The following is a 24,627-nucleotide window of genomic DNA, read 5'->3' as shown; positions in this document are numbered from 1 at the left end:
TCGGCCGCGCTTTGGAAAGCAGAGCTAAATGGTAAACAACAAACATGGCACCACACCAGTAAGGTAAGACAACACGTTTACATGTTGTTTTCTATATGTTCTCTGACATTTATCCTAACGATATGAGGCGGTCTTTGTGGAAAAAAAGCTTGTTTAGTGGACTAACTTTGCACTTGAAGGGATGCCCTTTCACTTACGTTTTAACAGGTCTGACGCTACTGTGCGCCCCAGCTGTATCTAGGCTAATGGCTAACATGCTAACTATTATTTTTATGTCACTAGTCACTTGAAATAGATTTAGGACGATAGGAGACAGGTTGAAATAAACCGAAATTTCCCTTTAAAGCAGCCAAAAGTCAACTGATCAAACACAGTGTCATCTTGTGTCTTCTGTGAGTTGCAGTTGAACACACCACAAAGATCAACAAGGAGGATTTACTAGTGTCAGTATCTTGAATCAAGACACATTAACAAAGAAAATACGTCTGTTGTTTGTTTTGTCTTTTACTGGAAAAATTGAGTTTAAGTAAAATATCATCAAATAAAGTGCAACAGGGATGAGTCCTAAAGCCAGAAATGTGTTAGCATTTTAGCACTCCCAGTCCCCTCGTCTCAGAGTCAATGGGTTTTTTGATGGGTGTTTGGTTAGATGCCTGAAATAAGGTCTGTGGTTAACACAAGCTGAAAAGACTTTCATGTTTTGTTCTAAGACACAAAATATGTCAGTAAATACCACATTCCTGAATTTTGAGGTTTTATCCCAGCTGGCCACTAAAGTCGTTAGACTTTGATATCAGGAGACCAAAATTTACTGTCAGGACAACGTCTAATGCCAGCATCAACTGATATAGAATCAGTGGCGGCCCACTTGTTCAGAAGAATAAACAATAAAATAATATATGATATTGTGAAATATTAATAAAACATATAAATTAACTTTCTAATTAAAACAGGGATGCTCCGATTTTGAAATTCTATGCCAATACTTATACCAATGTTTGAAATAAAAATGTCACCAATAGCCAATACCAGTGTTTTCTATAGTGGTGTTTCTATTTTGTTGTCATTTTTTCTTCTATATACAACTATACAATATCTACACAATAAAAAAATGAAGAGTTTTAAAGTCATTCAGTCCTTCATTATACTACCTTTGAATGAGCACAAATTCAATAATACATATTTATGAAACAACCACTGACATAACCTTCTTTCACATGAAAAACATCTTTTAAAAAATTATCCTTCTTATTTGCTGAAACGCTCTTGCCAATGTGGCACTAGCAATCAATTTTCCTGACATTATTCAAAATGTCCTAACAACATGGTTCTTATAATCCGAGATACTCACCTCTATTTATTGATACATAGATTGTTGTGGCAAGAAATCTAATCTTGTATATGTTCATTAAATCTATATCTAAGCATAAGCAAATATCCAACTGTGGTTGGTAGCCTCTTTTGCAAGGGAGACAGACACATAAACAGTTGCAGACAATACAAAATCCAGCAATGGATAAAACAATATTCACAACAGAAATTAGGTCAGTTAACAATAGAGTCATTTACCATACGGATTACAGTAGTCTTGAATTCTGCCAGATATATCAGATTCATCCATTTCACTGCATAAAACTGGCACAGAACATGTTAGGCACCACTCACATGAAAATTGATGGCATTTCTAAACAGCCCCACTTCTACTGAAAATAACAAATAGCATGCCTAGCAAGAGAGGTAGTGACTGAGCCAAAAGCCTGTAAATACAGGGAGTGAAAAACAGAGTTCAAAGCTGAGGGACCAAATAACTGAATCGAGTCCAACCGAATGTGTCCAGCACACGGTCATTTCCTGCAGTAACCAACAGGGGCCAGCGGCTCTCTTTCCAAACTGTATTTTGGAGCAGCTTTTCTGCAGTGTGTGTGTGTGCGTATATGTGCGTGTGTGCGCAAGCATGTTTCTGTGTACTCTCTACTCGCAGCAACTCATTATGTGCAGCCCCTGTTATTGCAGCTCTGTCATCACACTGGAGCAGTGAGTGGGGGAACACACAACCATTCATTAATGTTTTGACACCTCTGCCCCTCCCCTCCACTGTGTTACTGGGATGAGCTTTGGCTTGCTCCTCAGGCACATCGGTACAACACTTTGTACATACAAATGCACGGAGCATACGCCTAACACACTTAAGCAATAACTCCTCTCTCTCCAGAGTTCTTTGGCAGCCTCAGGCCACAGCAAAGGCAATGAGGAATACATTCATTTCACAGTCCAGCATTTTTTGTTCAGTGAATATCCAGTCAGGGACTGCAAGATGGTCTAAATGTATTCTACATTCAGGTGCCTTAAAGCACTGAAAGTCCAGTTCTCTTATCAGGTTATAAAACTGAAACAAAGGTAAAATAGTAGGTGAAAGGATTCGATTAAACTCTTAGGTGTTGCCAGATGATTGAAAAGTGTTAGGTCAGATATCAAAGGTTTAATCCATCATCAGCTGCAGTTACTGTCCATCACACCACCTCTAAGTGAGTACTGCTGCTATATTATGCAATTTGGCATTTAGAAATTGCATTCAATCCTGTCAGCCATGGTTTTATGTGCTACTAACTGAGAAACCTTTTCACATTGTAGCACTTACAGTAGTGCAGTAGATTTCAAACCCACTGTTAATTGGCAAGGTTTTCACACATTAATCTCAAGGTGCAGTACCAATCAACACCTTGCCTCTCTGCCAGATGAACAAGGATAACGGAATAAAACATCACAATACAGAGAATGTACCAGAATGTCCTTGGTGCTGAAAAGATTTGTCTGAAAGCCTCCTCAACCAGGTGCAGTTTTTACACCGTTCATTTCATATTCTGTTTAAAGAGCAACCTTTCAGTAGACGGTGGAAATGGCCGACAGATCAAATCTGTTGTTTTCAAGTTGAGAGTGGAGCAGAGCAAGACAGCCTCCCACACAGCTCCCAAGAGAGAGTGGAGAGGATCACACCAGCCTCAGCTGCAGGTCATCTGCTCGTCTTTGACCAGCAGCCTGCAATGTCAGCCTGTCAGACTGTGGGAACTCAGGAGTTTCCTGAGACCATCACTAATAATCACTAAAAATAAACAAATAAATTAATAATAGAATTTTGCTACACATTCAATTCATTATGCAAGCTTGAACAGACCAATACATGTCCAAGATGATTTGAGTGAACGATGCTGATCAGAGTGCTGGATTATCTAAAATTAAAATTTGTCATTTGAATGTGACTACATGATTACTAGTAATTTTTAAGCAATAAATGAATCTTAATTTTTGTGCAATTTTAAAATCATTTTTGAAAGATCTGAAACGGCTAGATTTTTTTGTTTTCATATTGACAGAAGCTTTTTTTCATTTGAGGTCAACAGTGTGACAGTCATTTTACATTTCCTATGTAATAGTTTGTCCCAATGAGTGATTGCAGTCAGGCTCTAGTCAATCTGGAAATCCATCGGTAACAAAAAAAAAAATGTTTTCTTCCTTTACCTCTGGAGGCACAGCCTGGAGTTTTTCGACTAACGGAAGTGCAGGGGCCTCACACCCTTCACTTCCGGCGGTGCCCCAGGGAATCGTCATGTTGTTTACAAATACTTCGGGTAGAAAACCAGCAGAGTTGAGCTATATATCACTGTGTAGACTAATCTGATGTTTGTTAAGTCTATAAACACAATGATTGAACAAACGTTACTATTTCCGTGTGCACGTTAACATGGTTATCGTAGATTAGCTGGGCTAACCGTTAGCTGTTAACATTAGCCGTTAGCGTTGTCTATAACCATAGATTGTAAAAAATAAGGTAATAACTCAATAAACGGTGGGAAATCACAATGTCTAGAAAGCATCAGTGGCCGCTGCTAACAGTGACAGTTAGCAAAACCAACATCAGGACGTCATCTGTTTAAAGCCTCCCATTGTCGGATTACGACATGAAACTACTCCAGTTAGCTCAATCATGTTGTAACTAAGACATCCGCTGGGAAAAAAAAAAAAATTTCCACGTTGACGAGACGGCGTCCATTGTGATTGGCTAAAGCGCAGCATCGTTCAGACTCAAAGCCCTGCCCTCCCCCCCTCTCTAGTCGTCTTTCACACAGGGCTGCCGACAGATGCTACAATGTAAATTGCAGAATCTGTCTCGAGAGGTTAGGCTCTAGTAAGAAATCAGTTACCAATAAATCACTTCAATGTCCTCAATCTGCACCAAGCATTAAAATCTGAGGATGATCTGCAGTTTTCAATGATGGAAAACAGATCTATGCTATAAATGCAATGAAATGAAAACTATTGGTAATGTGATTGCTTAACAGGACCATGGGAATAATCAATTAGACTTTCGAATAAATATCAGCATCATGCATCCATAAATAATGATGACAGAATAAACAGGCTACCAAAGAGGTGCAAGATTACTGCATTTCACTCTAAGTGGAAAGTGGACGACACATTCTAGTTTCATACTAACACAAAACCAGTGGTAGCCAGGGGTGGAAGAAGTACTCACACCTTTTACTTAAGTATAAAGTTATAAAACTACAGTATAGGGCTGGGGCGACGCGTTGACTACATAAATATGTTGATGTGAATTATTTGTGTCAACCCATCGGTTCAAACAAAAATATGGCGCCGTGCAGCAGCAGCGCTATTCAAGAGCTGGTATTTGTTATTTACGTGACAACGCCTGAATGCAACACAGGCTCTGCTTCATTGACTGCATGCACAGTGCCGTGCTGCAGGTTCAGGCCGGGCTCAGTTATAATTGTCTAACTCGGGCCGGGTTCAGTCAGGAAAATGCAGCCCAAACCGCCCTCTAGTGTGCTCACCTGTGTGTGTGTGTGTGTGTGTGTGCGCACATGCGCGCATCGGGGCCGAACTCCGCCGTGCGCCTTACAGAGAGCAGAGGAGAATTGTATACGTGCTACCATATAGAGACAGAAATGACATAGGATAAATGACATAAGGCTATTAAATTTGTGTAATAAAAGGACAAGGTATAGACCTGTTCTATAGGAAAGGTAACCTTAAATGACTTCTGTTGTGATCTGGCGCTATATAGAAAATAAATTTAAATAAAATTAACTTGACCTTCAAGGGAGGGCGGGGGGTTCAGTTGGGGGGACGGGGCGCTTTCAATAATTGAAAAAATAATCATTAGATTAGTCGATTAATCGAAAAATTAATCACTACATTAATTCCTAGAAAAATAATCATTTGGGACAGCCCTACTACAGTATATTAAAAAGAAAAAAAAATCACACAATCACAATTGTACTTAAATTAAGTGGAGAAAAAAAGTGAATATTTTCCCCAGAACTGTAGTAAAGTCAATCAATCAATCAATCAATCAATTTTATTTATAAATCCCAATATCACAAATCACAGTTTGCCTCACAGGGCTTTACAGCATACGACATCCCTCTGTCCTTATGACCCTCACAGCGGATAAGGAAAAACTCCCCAAAAAAAACCCTTTAACGGGAAAAAAAAACGGTAGCAACCTCAGGAAGAGCAACTGAGGAGGGATCCCTCTTCCAGGACGGACAGACGTGCAATAAATGTCATACAGAACAGATCAGCATAACAAATTAACAGTAATCCACATGACACAATGAGACAGAGAGAGAGAGAGAGAGAGAGAGAGAGAGAGAGAGAGAGAGAGAGAGATGCAGGTAATGACAGTAGCTTACAAAGTCTAAGTATAGAGTAGCAGAAAATGGAAATAGTCCGGTTGAGTACCTTGAAATTGTACTGAAGTTCAGTATTTGACTAAATTTTAGTTCTTCTGTAAACATGAACTTGCATTTCAGTGTTATTTTCTTACAACTTACATGCAATATATGATATTTACGTTTTATTTTCTCTATGTTGAATTCTATCTCCTAACAGGATTCAGATCTACCAATCAGCTTGTTTGACCTGTACGTCAGCATTACAGGTTGTTGAGATTTGGGAGGTTTGACCATTGATGTACAAAGAGAAGTGAATACAGCGCTGGTAGTGGGGCCCCATGAAATTCTATCAAAGCTGGTAAGTGGCCCATGACGGCAAAAAAGTTTGACTTTGCAGGTATAGAATTGCCCTGATATTCTGCCTGGATGGGCCTATAGAGCAAGCTCATCAGAAACTCGAGAAGTCGACGGGAAAGTCTTTTTGGGCCCAGTGGCTCCACATGACAGGCCCGGAAGTTGTAATTCTACAGTTTGGCAACTATGTCAAAATACAGTAGCTTCAAAGCCCAGTGCTGTTCCTGCTCAGCTAGCATTGAACGTCAAAATGATATCAGCAAGACACTGGATGTCAGACAGACCTTAAATTTTGGTTGTTGGAATGAAAATCACGGAGACGTTGGGTTTTGTTCTTCATACCTCAAGATTAAATGTCATTATTAAATGTCAAGATGACATTGGCATGACATGTGTGGGAGAATGTGGTTAACTAACAACACAGCTAAACAAACAAAATATCTACATCATCTATTGTGAACGTTCTACATAAAATTACCATTGGTGTTAGACATCCTGACATTAAATTTGGTCGCCCAACATTACAACCAAAATTTAACCAAATACAAACATTTAATGACATTGGTGGCCAGCTGGGTGGAGGCTTGGACGTGACCACTACTTAGTGTAAGTTGTTGTCCATGTGTTCGACTCCATCCACCTGTTACATAGGGTGACCAAATGTTCTCTTTTGCCCGGACATGTCCACTTTTCACATCCTGTCCGGGGCGTCCGGGGGTGTTTATAAATTGATGATTGGTTTTCCTTGTGTGTGTGTGTGTGTGTGTGTGTGTGTGCATAATCCCCGAGAGGCTGCCTTATCGGCGGATCTCCAACACTCACAACGAGGAAGCAGCAAACACCGGCGGCGCAGCATTATTCTGAGCTTCCAAGATGCCGAAGCACAAGTGCAGCTTGCAGAAAAAATTCCCAACTTATCGTACCGACCCGGTCGGGATATATGGGAGGCTGAGTGCACCGTGTGCAAAGCTGGCACCTATGATTCTGTGGGAACTCAAAGATGGATTTTCTAATACAGAAGAGGTATTAATTACAACATTATTTCATATTATTTATTTATTTATTTATCTGTCCAGTAAGACTTGAAAAGATAGCTATTATTTTACAAATTGATTTTTCTAATACAGTAGAGACATTATTTCTATCATTATTTAATTTTATATTTATTTTACATTTATATTTATTTTTGTACAATTGAAACTTGTAAAAAGATTATTATTTTAGGCATAATAAAAGCAAGTTGAGTAACCTCTGAGAAGCCTATCTAAATTTCTGTCTTTGAGAGATATTATTTTGTAATATAACTGATTTTCTATCCATACATATAAACTTTAAAAGTAAAATTATAAGGCATCTTTGAGTAAACTGCAAGTATCATTTAAGTAGGCTATCTCGTGGCCGGGGCGAGTGACCTCTTTCTTGGAAATCAAAATATGGTCACCCTATTTTACAGGTTTACAGTTTTTCTATTTGCTATTCTATTTTAAAAGTGGAAATGCTGAAAGAGATCTTTGGAGAGAACCCCGGTATGAGACATAAACAAGCTTAAGACAACTTAAAAAAGGTGTCATCTGCTATCAACAACATACCAACAGTGATGAATGTTTGGCGTGTATGTTTGTGTTTCAACACTACAGCCTCTCTCCTCCTGGTCCATCTAATGTGTCTGTTGATTTTTGAGGTAATAAGAAGAGCAGATGTGCTGATTCTGTATTCCTCCTGCAAAAGTGTAATCAAACTCCCGTCTACATTGTGTCACATTGGGCAGGGAATGCCCTACCATCAGTGGTCACCTAAACTGGAAAAGGAGTTGATCACACCCATATCAGTGTTTCATCCCATTTGTGAGTTTCAGAAGTCTTGTCTAGTAGAGGAAATCTGAACAATGCCTGAGGCAACCACTGATCTGTCTTACGTCTTACGTTCCATGGCCCTTATGAAAGGGTAAAGGGCCATGGAATGTAAGACACTGAGTAGGGTAAACACATTTACTTCTATACTAATGTGCAAGAATGTGTCCTAAGGGGCTAACTTCACATTTAAGATTGGTTTCAGTATTATCTTCTTTAATCACTTTCGATAGATAGATAGATAGATAGATAGATAGATAGATAGATAGAGAGATAGATAGAGAGATAGAAAGGATAGAAAGAACATTTTCTGCCCTTGCTGAGTAAAGTACAGAGACAAATTGAAATGTCAAAGCATGCCTTTTAGGCCTGCACAAGCATTCTGAAGTAAACCTTTATAAATGTCTTTTACCGCCAGGAGACAGTCATTTGAAAGCCAAGGTGGCCTGGTGGCCCGTCGCTGGTCATGTTACCTGCAGTAACAGTGATGTCAACACATGCTTATGCCTGTCTCTTTCCTATGGTTAAACTCATTCTCCACTGCCTCCTCTCATGAAGACCTTATATGAGGTAACAGTCAATACTTAATAGTGAAGAAAGTCTGGGTCTTGTTTAGCCTTCATAAGGATAAGTCTAAATGCATCTCCACAGCTAAGAATTGTCCCTGCATGAATATTAACAGTAGACGTTATCATGAAAGCAGAGCTTTGCACAAACTGTACTCAAGAAGAAATACAACAAAAAACGATACAAAGTCAGTGTACAGTAAAGTATATAATCTGTATTTCAAGGCGAGAGATTACCCAGCTATCGTGAACTGGTGTGATATTAACATAATACTGCTGCCTAGACTGAATATTTAAGGATTCTACATACTGTTGGAATATCGATGTGCATTCAAACAGATTGTGGAGGACTTATAAAAGGGTAAAGGGCCGTGGAACGTAAGACACTGAGTAGGGTAAACACATTTACTCCTATGCTAAGATTTATTACAACTGAATAATGAGTGGGTGATTGAGGAGACTTCACACTTGCTATTTTCAGCCTCTCTTTATTAAAGAAAAAAAGAAAGAAAAAAAAAACTTCTTTAACATGACTGCAAAGACTTTCGGGTCTTACAAAGGGCCAGTAGGGGTGTTAGGGTTTATGTATTCACAATGCAAATATCCGCCTTAGCTTTAAACTTAAAAACTTGGCAGAATGTTGAGGCAGGGAGCCGCTGGACAGACTGCTGACAAGCTGTGAAACAGATGGTTTCCTGCTTTACTGTTGTGGTCTGGCTACAACCACGCCAATAATGTATATATTTACACATACTCTATATATGAAAGCTGGAGAGAGGAGCTAATGCTGCTTGCTGTGGCACTGTGTTAACCTTACCATGATATATGATACTAATGCAATGAGTCCCAAAGGGTCCTGCAGCCTGTTGCACCAGCTAAGCATATGTTTCAGTGGAAAGTCAACACTAAAGACCACATTTCACTCGTTAGCTTCACTTTAAACTCACCTCTTTATTCAGTTGTACCATCTCTACTTAAACAACAACTACATAACAATTCATTCAGCTGTTATTCAAAACTAGTCACTGAAATAATTGAAACTATTTTAGCTATTTTAGCCACAATACTTATAAGGAATGACTTATACCTGCTAAATGTAAAATGAGGTGTAAATGTAAAATTTAAGTTTAATTTTAAATTTTAATGTATGGTGAACCTGTTTTTATTCATGTGTAGTGTAATTCCTGCAACTATGCAATGTTCCCATTTGAATTCATCTTTTGATAAAAGTTAAATTACAGGAGGTGGATGACAAACTAAACAAACATTGGAAATTCGTGACGGCAAATGTACCAAAAATCTCAAAATCTCATAATTGCTTCTTAACAAATCCTACAGACAGAAGTGACATTAGGATTAATTTGGAGATGTGTTTTTGTACACCTAACAAAAGTAAGTACAATATTCTCTGTTATTTTAGCTCCAGTTCGGTCCTCACCAACTCCTGAGAAAAATATCTACCCCTTTAGTTGCTAAATGCTTGTTAATTAGCTAGCTACTAACTTTGTCTGTAGCAACAGTATGGAGCGCATACAGCTGGAAACTGTCCCCCTCCAAAATACAACCACAAAGTTTGTTTGTACAAGCAGCTTACAGCCCATATTTACATTATTGTGAGGCAGTAACCCCTTGTAGCTGTAACAATTATGACAGGAGCAAAAGAGGAGGTCAGCTGACATAGTATAAACAGCAATTAGGAGGATGTGGAAAGGAAGTCAGGGTGGATGGGTTGTTCAAAAAAACAGGACTTTTACCCAGGAGACCACTGTTCATATCCCTGTGCAAACAAAAGTTAACACTTAGTTATTTTAACTACGTAACACAGTATTTCAAGTGGTGTACAGTATGTGTCCCAAGTCAAATGACAAATGTCAAGTTATGTTTTGTTAGTAATGTACGTATATAACAACATTTTAAACCAAACCACAATTTTTTTTTTCCTAAACCTAACCCCGTAGATTTGTTGCCTAAACCTAACCATTTAATTTTGGTGCAACTGAAACTGTTTCACATAGAACCATGTGTTTAAAACTGTGACCATTAATGGTCATATACAACCTATTCTGTCATTTAGATATGACACCGGTGGGGGCATTATTTTAGGAATCTCTCTTATGAGTCATGCTAGAGGGCAAGAACAAATGACTTACGTGGTCATTGGGTTGGAGGATTTATTGAATAGCTGCTCTGGGTGGACACAAGGTTGATGAGAGCAGTAAGACTGACCCAAACCAGTACTGTTGTGAGCCATAAAACCAAAGCAATACACTGGAGGATAGTACAGTAAAACACTCCATAGAGCGAATATGATATCTAACATGCCTTGATGTCCTTAAAGGAAAAGATGCTGCTGGAATTTAACCATAACAAAAATTGTGTCTATAGTTTCTGCTGATGATAATGATGGGGTTTTCTGTTGACTACATTTAGCTGAAGACCCACCACCCCTGTCTAAATGTGGACTAAAATCCACACCTGTGTTAATATAACTCATACTCACTAATGGGTGCTGTCCATTGAGACTGTCTGTGTATGTGATACATTTGACATCCACCTTCATACAAGAGGTCTGAGTAGTTATAGATCACCCCAACGCACTTAATTGTTACTCTGCTGATTACATTCAAATTTTGTTCCCACTCATCAGGGGGGCTCACTGTTTTTGTTACACAAACAGAGGCAAGGCTGGCATGCTAATGTGCTCACAATAATGCGTTGTATTTCCATGCTCTTCCTGTAATATAATTCCATAAAACACTGAAAAAGAATGACTGTTTAACATCCTCCTCTACTCAAGACCAACTCCTTCAGTGCAAGTTGGCTTTTGACTGTACATTCATTTTAATCTTTGAATAACAGGAAAAAGAATTAGGCATATTTGGTATATGTATGTGGTCAATCTGTTAATATTGATTGACCCTCCTCCAACAGAGAGGAAAAAAATTAAGGAAGAGGAAATGAAAAATACATAGCCACTGAAAAATAGTATGAAAAATGCACTCAAGGCCAGACAGTTAAAAAGAAATGTCTTTATGTTGTCAAATCTCCAAATCAAGACTGGCAATGGTCTAAATTAGAGAAAGCAGAGATCCCGAAGTACCAGTATTTGTGGTGGCAGTGCTACAGTGCAAGCAGCACAGATCTCTCTAAAATGTCAAATCTCACTGACATCCATTCAGTCAACATGAAATATCCAGAGCTGAGGCTGCAGGTTGAGCTCCTTCCTCTCTGCATGAGGTTTTCACCAGGGCATGACCTGGCCTCCAAAAGTTCTCCTCCTATCCAGTCTGCCAGCTGTTCCATCACTGTTATTTTTTCCTCCAAAAGATAACAGTACAGTAAACTCTAACATCAGTGATGTCGAACAAAAATGACCAAGAGCTGAGAAGAGGTCTTTCATCAGCTGCTGCGGAGCTGACATTATCCAAGCAGTCCTCCTCACCTTTTCCCCCCGCTGGGAAGGCTGTATTATCAGTGCTGTTTGTCTGACAGTTAACAGGATGTCTCACAAACTACCTGACCCATTTTACTAGACTTTGGCCATCGGCTCAATATTAATCTTTTTCACAACAGACAGCAATGTGATTGTCCTTGGTAAGCGAGGGGTCACAGCATATGTCACATATCTGCAACATCTCAGGTTCAGTTCCAGCCTTGAGACCTTTGTTGCATGTCGTACCCATCTCTCTCCTCATTTTGAGGCTGCCTGTACAATTTCCTATTTCTAATAAATATGAAAAGACAACAAAAAATATTTTTAAAGTTTGGTTATGAATTTTGCCTAATCTCCAAAAAATATCTGATGCCTTTTTACAGAGCGTCTATTTGCCCAGGTTTAAAAAAATCACGCTGCAGCTATTCAGCTATTTACATCTATCACTACAACATGTTTTTATGCATCCAAGGCCATGCTTTGCTTGTACAATGGTTCCCAAACTATGGTACATGTACCACTGGTGGTACAGAACCTTCCTCTAGTGGCAAAATATTTTTTGGAGCTAAACTGTGATGGTAAGATAGTAAGCAGTGGTAAAATGAATGTCTTAAAAACACAGCAATCGTGGCTTCAAACAGGAACTATGGGTCGAGAAGTGTGGATCAGGATGAGAATATTTCGAGCAGCCCTGTTGAGCCTGTGGTGGACAACAATTGACCAGGCGCAAGTGCTAATGGCTACTCAAGCAAGGCCAGTAAAGTGTCCACAGCGGATGAGGTGCTGGCTCTGTATGAAGGTTGTGTGGAAAAGTGTCAGTTTTAGTGCTGCCCTTTTGTGCAGAGTGGCTGCCACTGACAACAGTCAACGATAAAGAACCTGTCTCCTGCGTCAACTGACTATAGTGGAATAGGGTAGACCTGAGCTGTGGTCAAGCCTAATGTTTTATGAGGTGGTAAGTAGTTGCCCACTGGGCTAGTACTCATCATGTTGACTTGTCAAGGTTGAAAGTGATTCGAATTAGGCAAATAGATCATGGTTAGGGGTAGTACTAAACAATCTCAGATATTGAAGTGGTAAATTTACAACAAAAACTCACAAACCTACTGCAAGAGAGTCAGGTGATGTTGTATAAAAAGCGATGCAGTCCACTGCAGGAGTAAGATGTGGTGGACAGGTTAAGCACAGGACTTTCACACATGAGACTGGTGTTTGAGTCTTGTGTGAGTAAATGTTGGCCTGATATTTCTGACTTATTATTTTCCCTTTTTAGGATGTATAAAGCTCCTGAATGCACACTATGTACATAAACTTTAGCAGAATGGCTAAATAGACCTGTTGGTGGTAACGTTTATTTCAGTGCTGCTAGGATGCCCAGGAATACGCACCCGGTTGTACATAGCCACGTTGGCTATTTGTTGGCTACAGACACCTGGGATGCCCTAATAGCATATGCAATGTTGTTATGCCCTTGTTTGTGTCAAGTAAGAAAACAAGTTACTGTAATTGTTTAGAACTGAACTGAAAATCCCACTTTGCATGGGGTCAGTCAGTGATAAAATTTCTTCCCTCCACCCTGTCATATTCTTAAACCACTACTAACAAATTTTAAGTATATCTAAGTTCAGTATTCACCAAAGAAAGCTTTTTTTTTGTGGACAGCTTCTGAAAATGGCATTGAGCCAAAAGCTTTTTTAAGCGTTTCTCCTGCAATATCAGGACAAGTGGATAAGACAAAGACATACGGCACGTCCATATGGAAGCACCATGAAAGACAGTAATGGCACAAACAAATACAAACAACACATGGGATTTAAACACTTACAATCCACCTTATGCAGAGGATTTTATAAAGCGTCAGACAAGAATCAGACTTCATATGGGTCCTTGTTAAGGTATGGCAAGATTTGTACATGTAATGAACTTGTAAAAACACTGAATGCATCCTGATCACTTAACTGTTGCATGACAGGAACATCCCTCCTGTTACCTTATCATTTTCTCAAACTGTAGCACACTGAGGACTTAACATACCTTTCTTATTATTATTTATTTATTTTCATGTCATTGTAGTGTGTTTATGTTGCACATTGTTGTTTTATGGTATGTATGCATGATTGTATGTGGGTGGTTTTATTTGTAAATGTGTACGTATGAATGTTTTACATGTTTGTGATGCACAACCATGTATAGATATATTTCTATTTTATTAAGGTAAATTCTGCTTCTGTTCAGCTGTTAACTGTGCATGAATGCTAATAAAGTCAGACTCAAAAACTTATTACCAAAAGTCCACTGGAAAGTTAGTTATTCTGCACCTCGGGATTCAGTGCATCCTACTAGCACTGCATGATACATTCACCTCTATTAATTTCACTGCACAGCGGGCTCTGAAGCCCATTTAGGCTCAGAATAATCTCACTGACATGACTTTCACAGACCTTACTTCATCAGACAGATACAAAATGTTTGCAGCAGCGATGAATAAAGGCTTACTTCACTCCATTGTGTTTTAATGAACATGCTAAATTGCATCTAAATGGCATCTTCTCCTGCATGGCTTTCTCATTTGCAGACGCCACACCGCCACACACTTTGGCAGAATCAAATAAGACGAGACAAACTCAGCATGCGAATGAACTCATCGGTCTTTGTGATTGTGTTTTCAAAAGAGAAATGGTGAGTTTTTTGAACCATTAATCGTCAAGTGTATAAAGCGCCCTCTGCTTTGGAGCAAACGTGCAAATGTCTAATTGCTTTTTTTCTCACACCAACACCAACTTGTATTATGTTCTCAGGAGCGTCTACTTTAAGTGGGAAGTCTATAGGACCCCTGTGTGCAAGTATAATATGCATGGCTTGGCAAATGACAGGTTATATCATGTTACATTTTTCTATGCAGGGACAAATAAGCCTTCTCGAGAGGAAGCGCTCTTATGCAAATGAGTGGCAGATACGTCTCAACCACAAAACAAATTAGCGACACATCTATCACATATTCCTTGGTGAGGCTTAGGAATGAGAGATGTACTCGGAGGGGAGGATATATTGAGATCAGCTGGCATAGCTCTATAATTTATAGACTCAGCGACTCAAGAGCCAATGCAATCATTCTTATGAGACTGATTCCAGCAATCCATCACTCCCAGAGCCAGCCAGTCCCGAGCAGTTTTTAAAGACTGTTTATGTGATAGATCTTCGGAACAGGGGAACGCCTCGCAGGTTCAATAACCTGCTGGCTGAGTTGTCGAGCATCCGGGGTGCTGAGTTACGGAGATGAGAGCTATCGGTGCTGCAAGCTGGCAGAGAGATTGCAAACAATCCCAGTCTCCCTGCAAGCGATAGAAAAAAACCTCAGCGGAAAAGTGTATCTGAGCGAGCCGTCGTGTACATACAGTGTGAAATATAAATGAAAGTGAAATGTTTTGGAATTCAATATTTTGTTTATTCAGACAAGATATTCTCTCTCTGTTTGTCTTTATGAATATTCTTCGTCATTTGATATTTTTCCATCTTTTATCACACAAACACATCACGCAACACAGAGCAACTAACAGTAATCTAGCCAGCATCACTTGAACTGATGAATACTTGTCTTTATCTGCTGGGATTTGGCTTTTAAATATGGACAAGTTTCACATTAAGCCATTTAGCGACCTCATTGATGCTTCAGAAGCAGATATGACAGTATAAATTTAAATCTAAGACTCCCTGACTCAGGACAAAGTTTGATTTCAGCTCAGTCTCCCTCAGCATTGTCCTCATTACTTATCTTTCAAATCTGAGTGGCTTTCACTTCAACTGCAACATAAGAACTTGTCAAAGTACTTTATCTGAAGTAAGGCGCTCTTTGAGCTGGATCAAAGCACATCAGTGTTTAAACTCTGAATATATCTCCTGCAACAAAAAAAAAGCTCTATTTTGAGAACAGGCAATTTTTGTGGACTACACAACAGACAATCCGGTGTGTTTTCACTCCACTTGGCTGTTGTGATACAGAGTAAACCATTTGTAGTCATTTAGAGAGGAGGCTTTCTAATTAATGATTTTACAGATAAAACTCACCATTGAATATGCTCAACTTTGCAACCCAAAAATATTGGTAAACCAGGATGCAATTAGCTCTCAGAAATGTTATCTCACTTAATTTGCTTTTCAAAATAATGATTAGCCAAGAAAAAGTACAGCACTAATGACATGATGAGAAACTAATGTTGATGACATCCTTGTCTTTGACTGAAAATGTGCTGGTCAATGAAATCATCTGGATCCAGAAGTCTAAATAAATTGTATGCACCAAAACATTCATCTCCCACACATGAAGTTAAACTTATAGCTTACAGTATATTACCATATTTCTCTTCTACTGTCGTTGTGGGTGGTACTGTACCTCACAGCAAGAGGGTTCCAGGTTCAAACCCGCTGGCTGGCTGGCCGGGACCTTTCTGTGTGGAGTTTGTATGTTCTTCCTGTGTCAGCATGAATTCTCTCCAGATTCTCCAGCTTCCTCCCACAGTCCAAAAACATGCAGGCTAGGTTAATTAGTCACACTAAATTGGCCGTAGGTGTGAATGTAAGCATGAATGGCTGTCTCATTCTATGTGTCAGCCTTGTGATAGTCTGGCAACCTGTCCACGATGTGCCCCGCTTCTCCCCCAGTGTCAGCTGGGATAGACTCCAGCCCCCCCTACAACCCTTAACAGACTAAATGGCTATTTGTTGTTGTTGTTTTTGTTCAGCACTTGTACATGTAAGATGTGATGGTTGTTTTTTGTAGCAGGTACAGGACCTGTCCTCCACTGTGATTGCACGACTGAGTAAAAAGTGACAGTGACACACGCAACGTTTTCTCCAAAGCTGAATATTTTCAACTCTCAGTGACCAGAAAAAACGCAGAACTTGCAGTGCTCAACACAGAATGGACTTGTCACACTGCTGGGGTTTGTAGCAGAGTGTAAATACGCGGTGCTCCCATTGCAAAGAATTAACAAAATATGCTGGCCTCAGGAAAAATGCTTTTCTTTTCGACAAGTCAAGGGTCTTATATCCATAAGACTTCTGCACGTACTCTAAAGCCTAGTTCACATTACACGATTTTCACCACGATTTTGACGTCGCAGAGGATCTTGAGAGCCACCTTGGGTCAGACGTGAGTCGGCAGATAGTCTGCCACGACAAGTCCTCGTGTGAACAAGCCTACGAGCAAGTCGCCCCCTTGTCTGAGACTGGGACTGGATATCTGGCATGCTAGAAAACTGGTGAAGTGTGACACGACTGACAGAGCATCAGCCAATGAGAGGTGGGATACGTCCCACGTCAGCACACAGGAGGTTGGAAGAAATGTGAGGAGGACAAGCGGCAGGGTTGCCAGGTCTGCTTATTAGCCGCGACTTTGGGCTTGTTTTTTTTTGTAAAGTCGCTTACAAATATTGGTAGTCATGGGTTGCAGTTTATTTGGGCTTGTTTCTAAAGTGGAGTTGCTTATTTGGGCTTGCTCTCTAAACATCGCCTTTCTCTATATATATCCATTGTTACTTTTGGACTTGTTTCCATAGCCGGCAAGCAACAACAATGGCGGCGTCCATAGGATCAGGCTGAGAGCGTTGTGTTCAGACCCAGGCCCTGGGGGCAGAGCTGACTCAACACTGGGAAGAATATCCATGCCTTTATGATGTGTCGTCTCCAAGTTAAAAAATTGTAGTTTGTTGACGTCACCGCGTTATCTGGGGCTCTGTCGGCGAGGGCTCGGTGGAGAAATCTTGTGGTGTGCACACACAGGTTGTAACGCAGTTGGCAAGACTCCCAATGACAGAAACACACGTCGCCAGGTATGAACACTCAAAAGATTACTATAGTCTCCGCGACGCAAAATCAGGGTGAATGTCATGTAATGTGAACTAGGCTTAATGTTCACAGGCTGGATCCAGATGTCTGAGAGTTCTCACAGATGTTTCCAAATTTACTCCCTCATTCACTCATTCACAGTGTCCTGTATAACAGACACTCAATAAGTTAGAGTGAGTTGTATATTGAATCATAAATCAAATACACTGAGTTGTGAAATTGTCACTTTGTAGGACTTGTTGAGAGCTCTATATAGTGTGTAAGTTTCACACTCAGTATTTGTACACTCAAATAAAATGATGGAAAGTAAAAACTGAGTAGAAACTAATTTTAAACACTTATTAGGGGCTTTCCTGACAAGTCAGTTAAGGCTCTCAAAATCCTCAATACTCTCCATCTGCAAGGAAAACTCTGCATGTAACCTGCTAACCCCACACAAGCTTGAGTGCATTCTGCTATCCTCCAGTCAGGGTCTGTAGGTGGTAGTCCATAGGTGGAGGCTAAAAGCCAGAAGAGGCTAGGCCTTTGGAGTCACGGCCCCTAAACTCTGGAATGACCTGCTGGAGGAGATCAGGCAGGTCAGCTTTGTTTCCTCCTTATTATTATTTTAGAATTGTTTTATTTTAAACTGTTTTTATGTTTTTATTCTGTGTAGGGCAATAATGTTATTGTTCATGTATAATCTTACACTAATTCCACTTTTATCTGTATTTTAAATTATCAATTTTGATACTGCTGATAACCATGTCCATTCAGAGTTCAACAATTTTACAGGAGATCAGTGCTAAATCTGTCAAGCACTCTTTTCAGCACATGTACTGCCCAAACACAACCAGTCTGCCAGTGTAAGATACAGATGGGTTAAAAGCTACAGTCTAACTGTACCATATTTAGTGTTGGACAACTCCAATTTGAAGATCCTCAGTTGAAGGTTTGATATGGCTTACATTATAAGTGTAAATGATTAGATAAGATAAAAAAAAAAACTATTAACACCCACTAACATCTGACGTTTGTATTTTGTGATTTTGTTTTAGGAGAACAGTCAATCAGCCACTTTCAGTGGGTTTTCCTGTATTAAGGAGCTTGCGTATATGCGCTAATTTTGGTGGACAAAGGGTAGGCCTATAGGTAAAGCAGCAGAACCTGCACATCTTGCACATATTAAAAATGTCAACACCCTTCACAAACATTCAGAAAAATACTTGGGCAACAGGGTCAAGAACTCAAATATATATTCACTAACTAAGGTCTCAGACAGCGTTTTTAACCACACACTCCTGCACCCTCTCAGACTTGAAGTGAAGCTGAGGAACACGTCACAATGACTGAATGACTGAACTCATTAAGTGTGAAATGACTATGACTGATTAAACAGAACAATGCCTATGTACAGCTGTAGATGTATATGCACAAGATTGGAATATGAATACACACTTTTCTTAGACACTGAGTTTTAGTCCTGCACCAACACAGAGTTTTATGTATCTAGCCCCTGGTAGAGAAAGTGTATGCAGTCAATTTTTTTTACAAGAATTTTATCAAGCATAACGTCTGGTTTTATGATAGACATTGTTGTGCCTACTGCTTAAAGACTTCATGTCGCTTTAATTTTCAGTCCCAGGCTTTTTGTCACTCAAGGACCTTTAAAGTGATGTGACTATAAATGGATTGAAGGTAGTGGGTGTCGGATACAGCCGTACGCTCAGACGTATTTTATCCTGTCATCTTGAAACAGGATCCTAAAATTGGTATTTCAAAAAAAAAGAAGAGGCACAGTCCTTGCACTTACATAAATCACCGACTGTCACTCCTACCCAAACTTCCTGTCGAGATCCCCGCTGTGTGAATTCAGTGTAAATCCACAATGTTACAGCACAGCTTGGGAAATATTGCACCTTCTCTTACACGACCTCCCGTCACTGGCATGGGAGCACTGACACGGCTCCCTGCTCCTCTGACAATTCCAGTTTATAGCTGCAATCTGCATGTGGGTGGATCTGACACTTCCAAGGACCGCTGATGACACGAGCCTCAGGCTGCATCCAGCCTCGTTAAACTCAGTGAGACCCCAGGAGTTAAGGCCCACGACAAATCTGCTGCCGCGTCCTAATTGGATTTCTTATCTTGGCTTATGGCATAAGGACACAGCCATGATATGAAGAGGGGGCATTTAAGAGGATAACAGAGAGCCGTTAAGACCTCAGTGCCAGACGATGGGGGTCAGACATGGAGAGATTAACGTTTTTTGAGCAACACAGGGGAGTTTTGAAGTGCTTAATCCCAACTATGATCCCCTGCTTGTTTCACTGATTTCCGAGACAGGTTCACTGCGAGCTGAAGGCAAAGTGCACCATGCCGAGCTGCAGCAGACGCCTCGGGGTGTCAGGCACTCCAAACCATTGCTCACTGTTGTCATAATTTGGTGAGATTTGCACAGTGACAATTTTTGAATGCAGCAAGCAACCCAGGTCCAGTTCGTTTTCCCTAAAAGCGTAAAGACAGGCCGTGAAAGAAAAAAGTGCTGCACGCAGAGATTCAGAAAATGACTTTTTGCACACGGCAACCCTCTAGGCAACAAAATACGAGGCTGAATATTCTCAAGGAATGTAATTCAAGTTCTGTTTATTGTCACTGTAGACAAAGCGAAGATCCTAAAACCAATTTGGCTCAGCAAGTCTCTTCCAGTAGAATATTGTGTTTTTTTTATGTTTGCTCAGTTCTCAGAAACAACTTGTATTTTCAGGAATGTTTACAGTTCTGCACAGAATGCCTTGTTGTGTCATTTGTCCATATGTCAACAAGTGTCAATACGTCAAGCTGGAGGGAAGTGAACCACAAAGCTCTTTCACTCCCCTAATTCTTCTATTTCACCTGGGACACACTGTTTTTAATTGAGGAAATTGAATTCCACGAAAGACTTGTTATTTCTGCCCTGTCAGTTTTCTTTTCACCAGCTGCTGAAACCAATCAACTGCTTTTTCTCATGACCGTCATTGATCCTCATTGGTTTAAAGCAGTCACAATCTCCCACATTAGCCCCCCCTTGCCACTGTCACTGTTTGTGAGTAATTCAAATCACTCTGATAGGATATGTTAGTGTCTTAACCATATCAAGTAAAGGTGTGTTTGGACACTTTGGCACTGTGATGACACATACGTCTGTGCACCATTGGGTGACATTTAAAGCATACGCTGTTTGTGTGTACCCGTCAATTAAATCTGGTCAAACCACGCACACCAGTCCTGATAACACATGTTAATTGAATTTCAGAATGATGAATAACAACTGAAAGATGGTGTTTAACTTGTTTGATTTTTGCCAGATAGTCGTGATTATTTAAATGTTATACTGAAATACTTAGAACCTAAAGCCTAGTTTTCAAGGATAATGCTGGTATATTACAGCTTTTGTCTTATTCCAGCCCAGTCTCCAGAAGAAAATGTTGGCATTGTACATTTCTGCAAATCACCAAGCATTACATTTGCACATTGCATACGTATCATATCAGCATTTCTAAAGTGACATGGTATATGAGTTGACTTTGTCTTCAGGAGGTGAAGGGGATGGTGGATGGCATGTCACCTAGGTGGATGCCTGTCAAGCTGCAGACCAATGTTTAAGACTAAAAATAACTAATCTGGTCATTGCTGTGTCTCCCAGTGGCTTTCTAGTCACCAAACGTGGGTGTTTTTTAGCCACCCGCTGCTGTGTTTCCACCAAGGACGGTGCCACAAGACAAGGTTGTTTTTTTCCCAAGACATCACTGTGTTTCCAGCGTCTTTAGCCACCAATACCAAGTATTTTAAGCCAAAACATGATCTTTTCCTAGCCATTTTGTGCCTAAACCTTACCACACATTAACCACAGTGTTGATGAAACCTCACGTTTCAACATATCTGCTATGTAAGTACGTGCAAATAAAAAAAAATGCATCCATGGTTTGCATAAACGTACAATGTCAAACATTTTTCTGGTGATTACTTATTCACATAGGTTGAACTAATAGAAATGAAAACTGCATGAACAAGAAGCCAGCTGAAATAAATCAAATGTATCCATTAGTTTTCCTTTACACCCAAAACATGGCTACATGAGTTGCTGGTAACAAAGAGCTGAAGAGTATATGGGAACATTCAGTTTAAGCAGCATTTAAACTGAACAATATTCATTATTAACCAAGTTGCTTACTTGATCTTAAAAAAAGAGTAAGAATATTTTTAAGATGAAAAAAATGTGACTTTTTAAGACATATTGAACACTGCCTAAGCAGTTGGATGTGTCCCATCATACCCTGCATCCACAACATGTACAGTGTGACAGCCTCAACCTCATTTTAAGCACAGCCCAGCACCTTTTACGAGTGTCTTATTTTGTGGTTTTATTGAATGGTTGGCTCTGGTGAGCATCAGCAGACAAAGACAGATGACAGATGAAGAGTTGGCTTCAACACAAGGGTAACAGAGAAGGACCCAGCATCAGGAGCACACCACAAACACCTGGCTCAGTCTCTCTGATCTTCTCATTCTAACTGCCAACAATAGTAATAAAGCATCATATTAACCAATTTAATATTTTCACCCATCTTTCATCCTCAGTTGAACTCCACTAATTCCAAACATTCAGCCTTGTATTCCAAAAAATGCACGCCTTTGGGAGAGGGGCGAAGAGGATCGATACATTTGCCCCAAGCTAAATTTCTCTGGTGGGACTTCGAGGTTGAAAAGTGATGCAGAACCCGCGGCAAAATCGATACCGCTGTTGAGTCACACACACGCGCGCGCGCGCGCGCGCGCAAGCACCGAAACACACTGACTGCATGCGAAACCATAGCACACACACTACCATAAATCTCGCACTCTTTCAGCCCAGGTTTAGGTGCACTAAAGAAGACAATGCGGATGCTGCCGCGCACCTCTCGATCGTGACTCGAACAGAAAACGACGGTGTTAATTGCGTTACCTGTCCTCTCGTTCTCTCATATCAGATGTAAAACACACACACCTCCTGCTGCGTCCTTGCAGCCACTTTAATAACATGTGTTCATTCTAACAACAGGTCAAAATGAGGATGATCTTCCGAGATTATAGCCTACACGGCAAAGTTAAGCAACTGATGCACCATCAAAGCACAAATGTTTCAGGGATTGTTCTCGTCACAGCCGTGTGGAAGTAGCAGCCAGAGTCTAGCCAGTGCTGTTTGGAGAGAGCCACTATCATTTCTTGCCAGCCAATAAAGATAATATAATAATAAGGAGCGCGACGTGATATGAATGAAATCTCGCCACTGCGCCAGTGTGTGCCTCCTCATCCAACACATTCACACTGGACGTCAAGAACCGGAGCCCCCTCATTCAGACACGGCCAGAGGAATCAGATTACTTGCTTACTTTCAGGTTTCAAACAGTAACTTCATGGGATGATGATGTGGATGCTGACATGCATGCCCCCAAACCAGCTCCAAAGTGCTGTGCGTCAATGCGCATATCCGCTCACCAAACCCACACTCAAGTTTTGAGCTGCTGCTGATACAGACACACATAAAACACCCGTAAGTTAATTCCAGCGAAGAAGAAACATTCATAAAGCCTACCTTGATGGTCTTTGTAGACTGGCATTTAACTTGATGCGATACGGTGGCGGTTTGGTTCATCTTGAGACGGTAACAGTCCTCCTATCCAAGTGAGACAAAACAGCCGAGGAGAGACGCGACGCGAGCCCCCTCTAACAACTCTACAGCGTGGGATGAGCAGTGTTTTCGGTCTTTGTTCCGTGTGCGGCTGAAGCGCGCAACCGCATCTGACAGCTACTGTATGTGCCTCGCGCAACGCAGCGCGGTAGGTATGTGCACAATTGACCGGTGATGATTGGTAACCAGGGACGACCGTAGAAATTTCCGAACGGGGTGGCCAGAGGAGAGTAAAAGCTCAACTGAGACTGTGTCAGTGTCTGTGCCACCCTTCTCAAACAAACTGTTAGACGTCTGCGGACAGATATTCTTTTTTTCTTTACTTTGCTTCTCATACAGCACAACACACCAGGGAGCAGGCAAGTCAAATACGCAGACATACTGTACACACACATAGAATACCAATGTGCATATACAGTATGTTTCACAGGATATCTAATAAACAACATTGTACAAAATCAGTCCAGTCACCAGAAGAAATGATGGCGTTGAGCATTTCTGCAAACCACAGATACATTACATTTGTACATTTGTATCATATCAATGTTTTGAAAGTGACATAGTATATATGAGCTGACTTGGACTTCAGGAGGTCAAGGGGATGGTGCAGACCACTGTGCAAGACAACAACAAAACCTGTTGTGCTGTAGCAAGTCATTGCTGGTTTGCCAGTTGATGTTTTTTTGCAGCTTTTCCTGCTGGGATTGTGCCCCCAGCCTTCTCATTCCGAAGTCATCAAAGCCGCACCCTTGAGCGGTGGTATGATACGCCACTTGTTGGCCGGACTGCACCTGTTGTAGTGGAATGATGCGCTCACTTAGAAATGCTGCCACTAACCAGTGTTGGACTCATTACTTTAAAAATGCACTGTATTACTCATTACGCATTACTCTTTTTTAAAGTGATATCACTTTACTTATTAGTCCCTGACAACTGTAGTCTGTTACACTACTCGTTAAATTTCTTTTCCATTACACCCCATAAAATTGGTTATTTGCATATCTCCCATATGTGTGCCTGTGTGCGAATGTCACAGTATTCACTAATGCTAGATAGATTCTATTTGCCTTGGCATTTTCTGTTGCCTGTGACTGGTATTTTCCTAAGGCTCTGCCTGAAAGATGGAGACTCACTCATGGAGCAATATTTCATTCACAACATATAAAGCCTTAAGTTTTATCACTTCTTTGTAGCC

General features: G+C 40.4%; 1 protein-coding gene across 1 annotated transcript in view; it reads right to left on the bottom strand.

Annotated features, from left to right (window-relative positions):
- LOC125899749 (inactive dipeptidyl peptidase 10-like) overlaps positions 1-23,645 on the bottom strand; it is a 310,646-nt gene extending 287,001 nt beyond the window's left edge. The window contains exon 1 of the mRNA XM_049594253.1: positions 23,337-23,645. Coding sequence (XP_049450210.1) covers positions 23,337-23,396 — 60 coding nt within the window. The 5' untranslated portion in view covers positions 23,397-23,645. The remainder of the gene's footprint in view (positions 1-23,336) is intronic.
- Positions 23,646-24,627: the final 982 nt, after the last annotated feature.

The sequence above is a fragment of the Epinephelus fuscoguttatus genome, linkage group LG13 (assembly GCF_011397635.1).
Source record: "Epinephelus fuscoguttatus linkage group LG13, E.fuscoguttatus.final_Chr_v1".
Taxonomy (NCBI): Eukaryota; Metazoa; Chordata; class Actinopteri; order Perciformes; family Serranidae; genus Epinephelus; species Epinephelus fuscoguttatus.
Note: the sequence above shows the minus strand (reverse complement) of the source record. Positions and strands in the feature narration are given on the sequence as shown.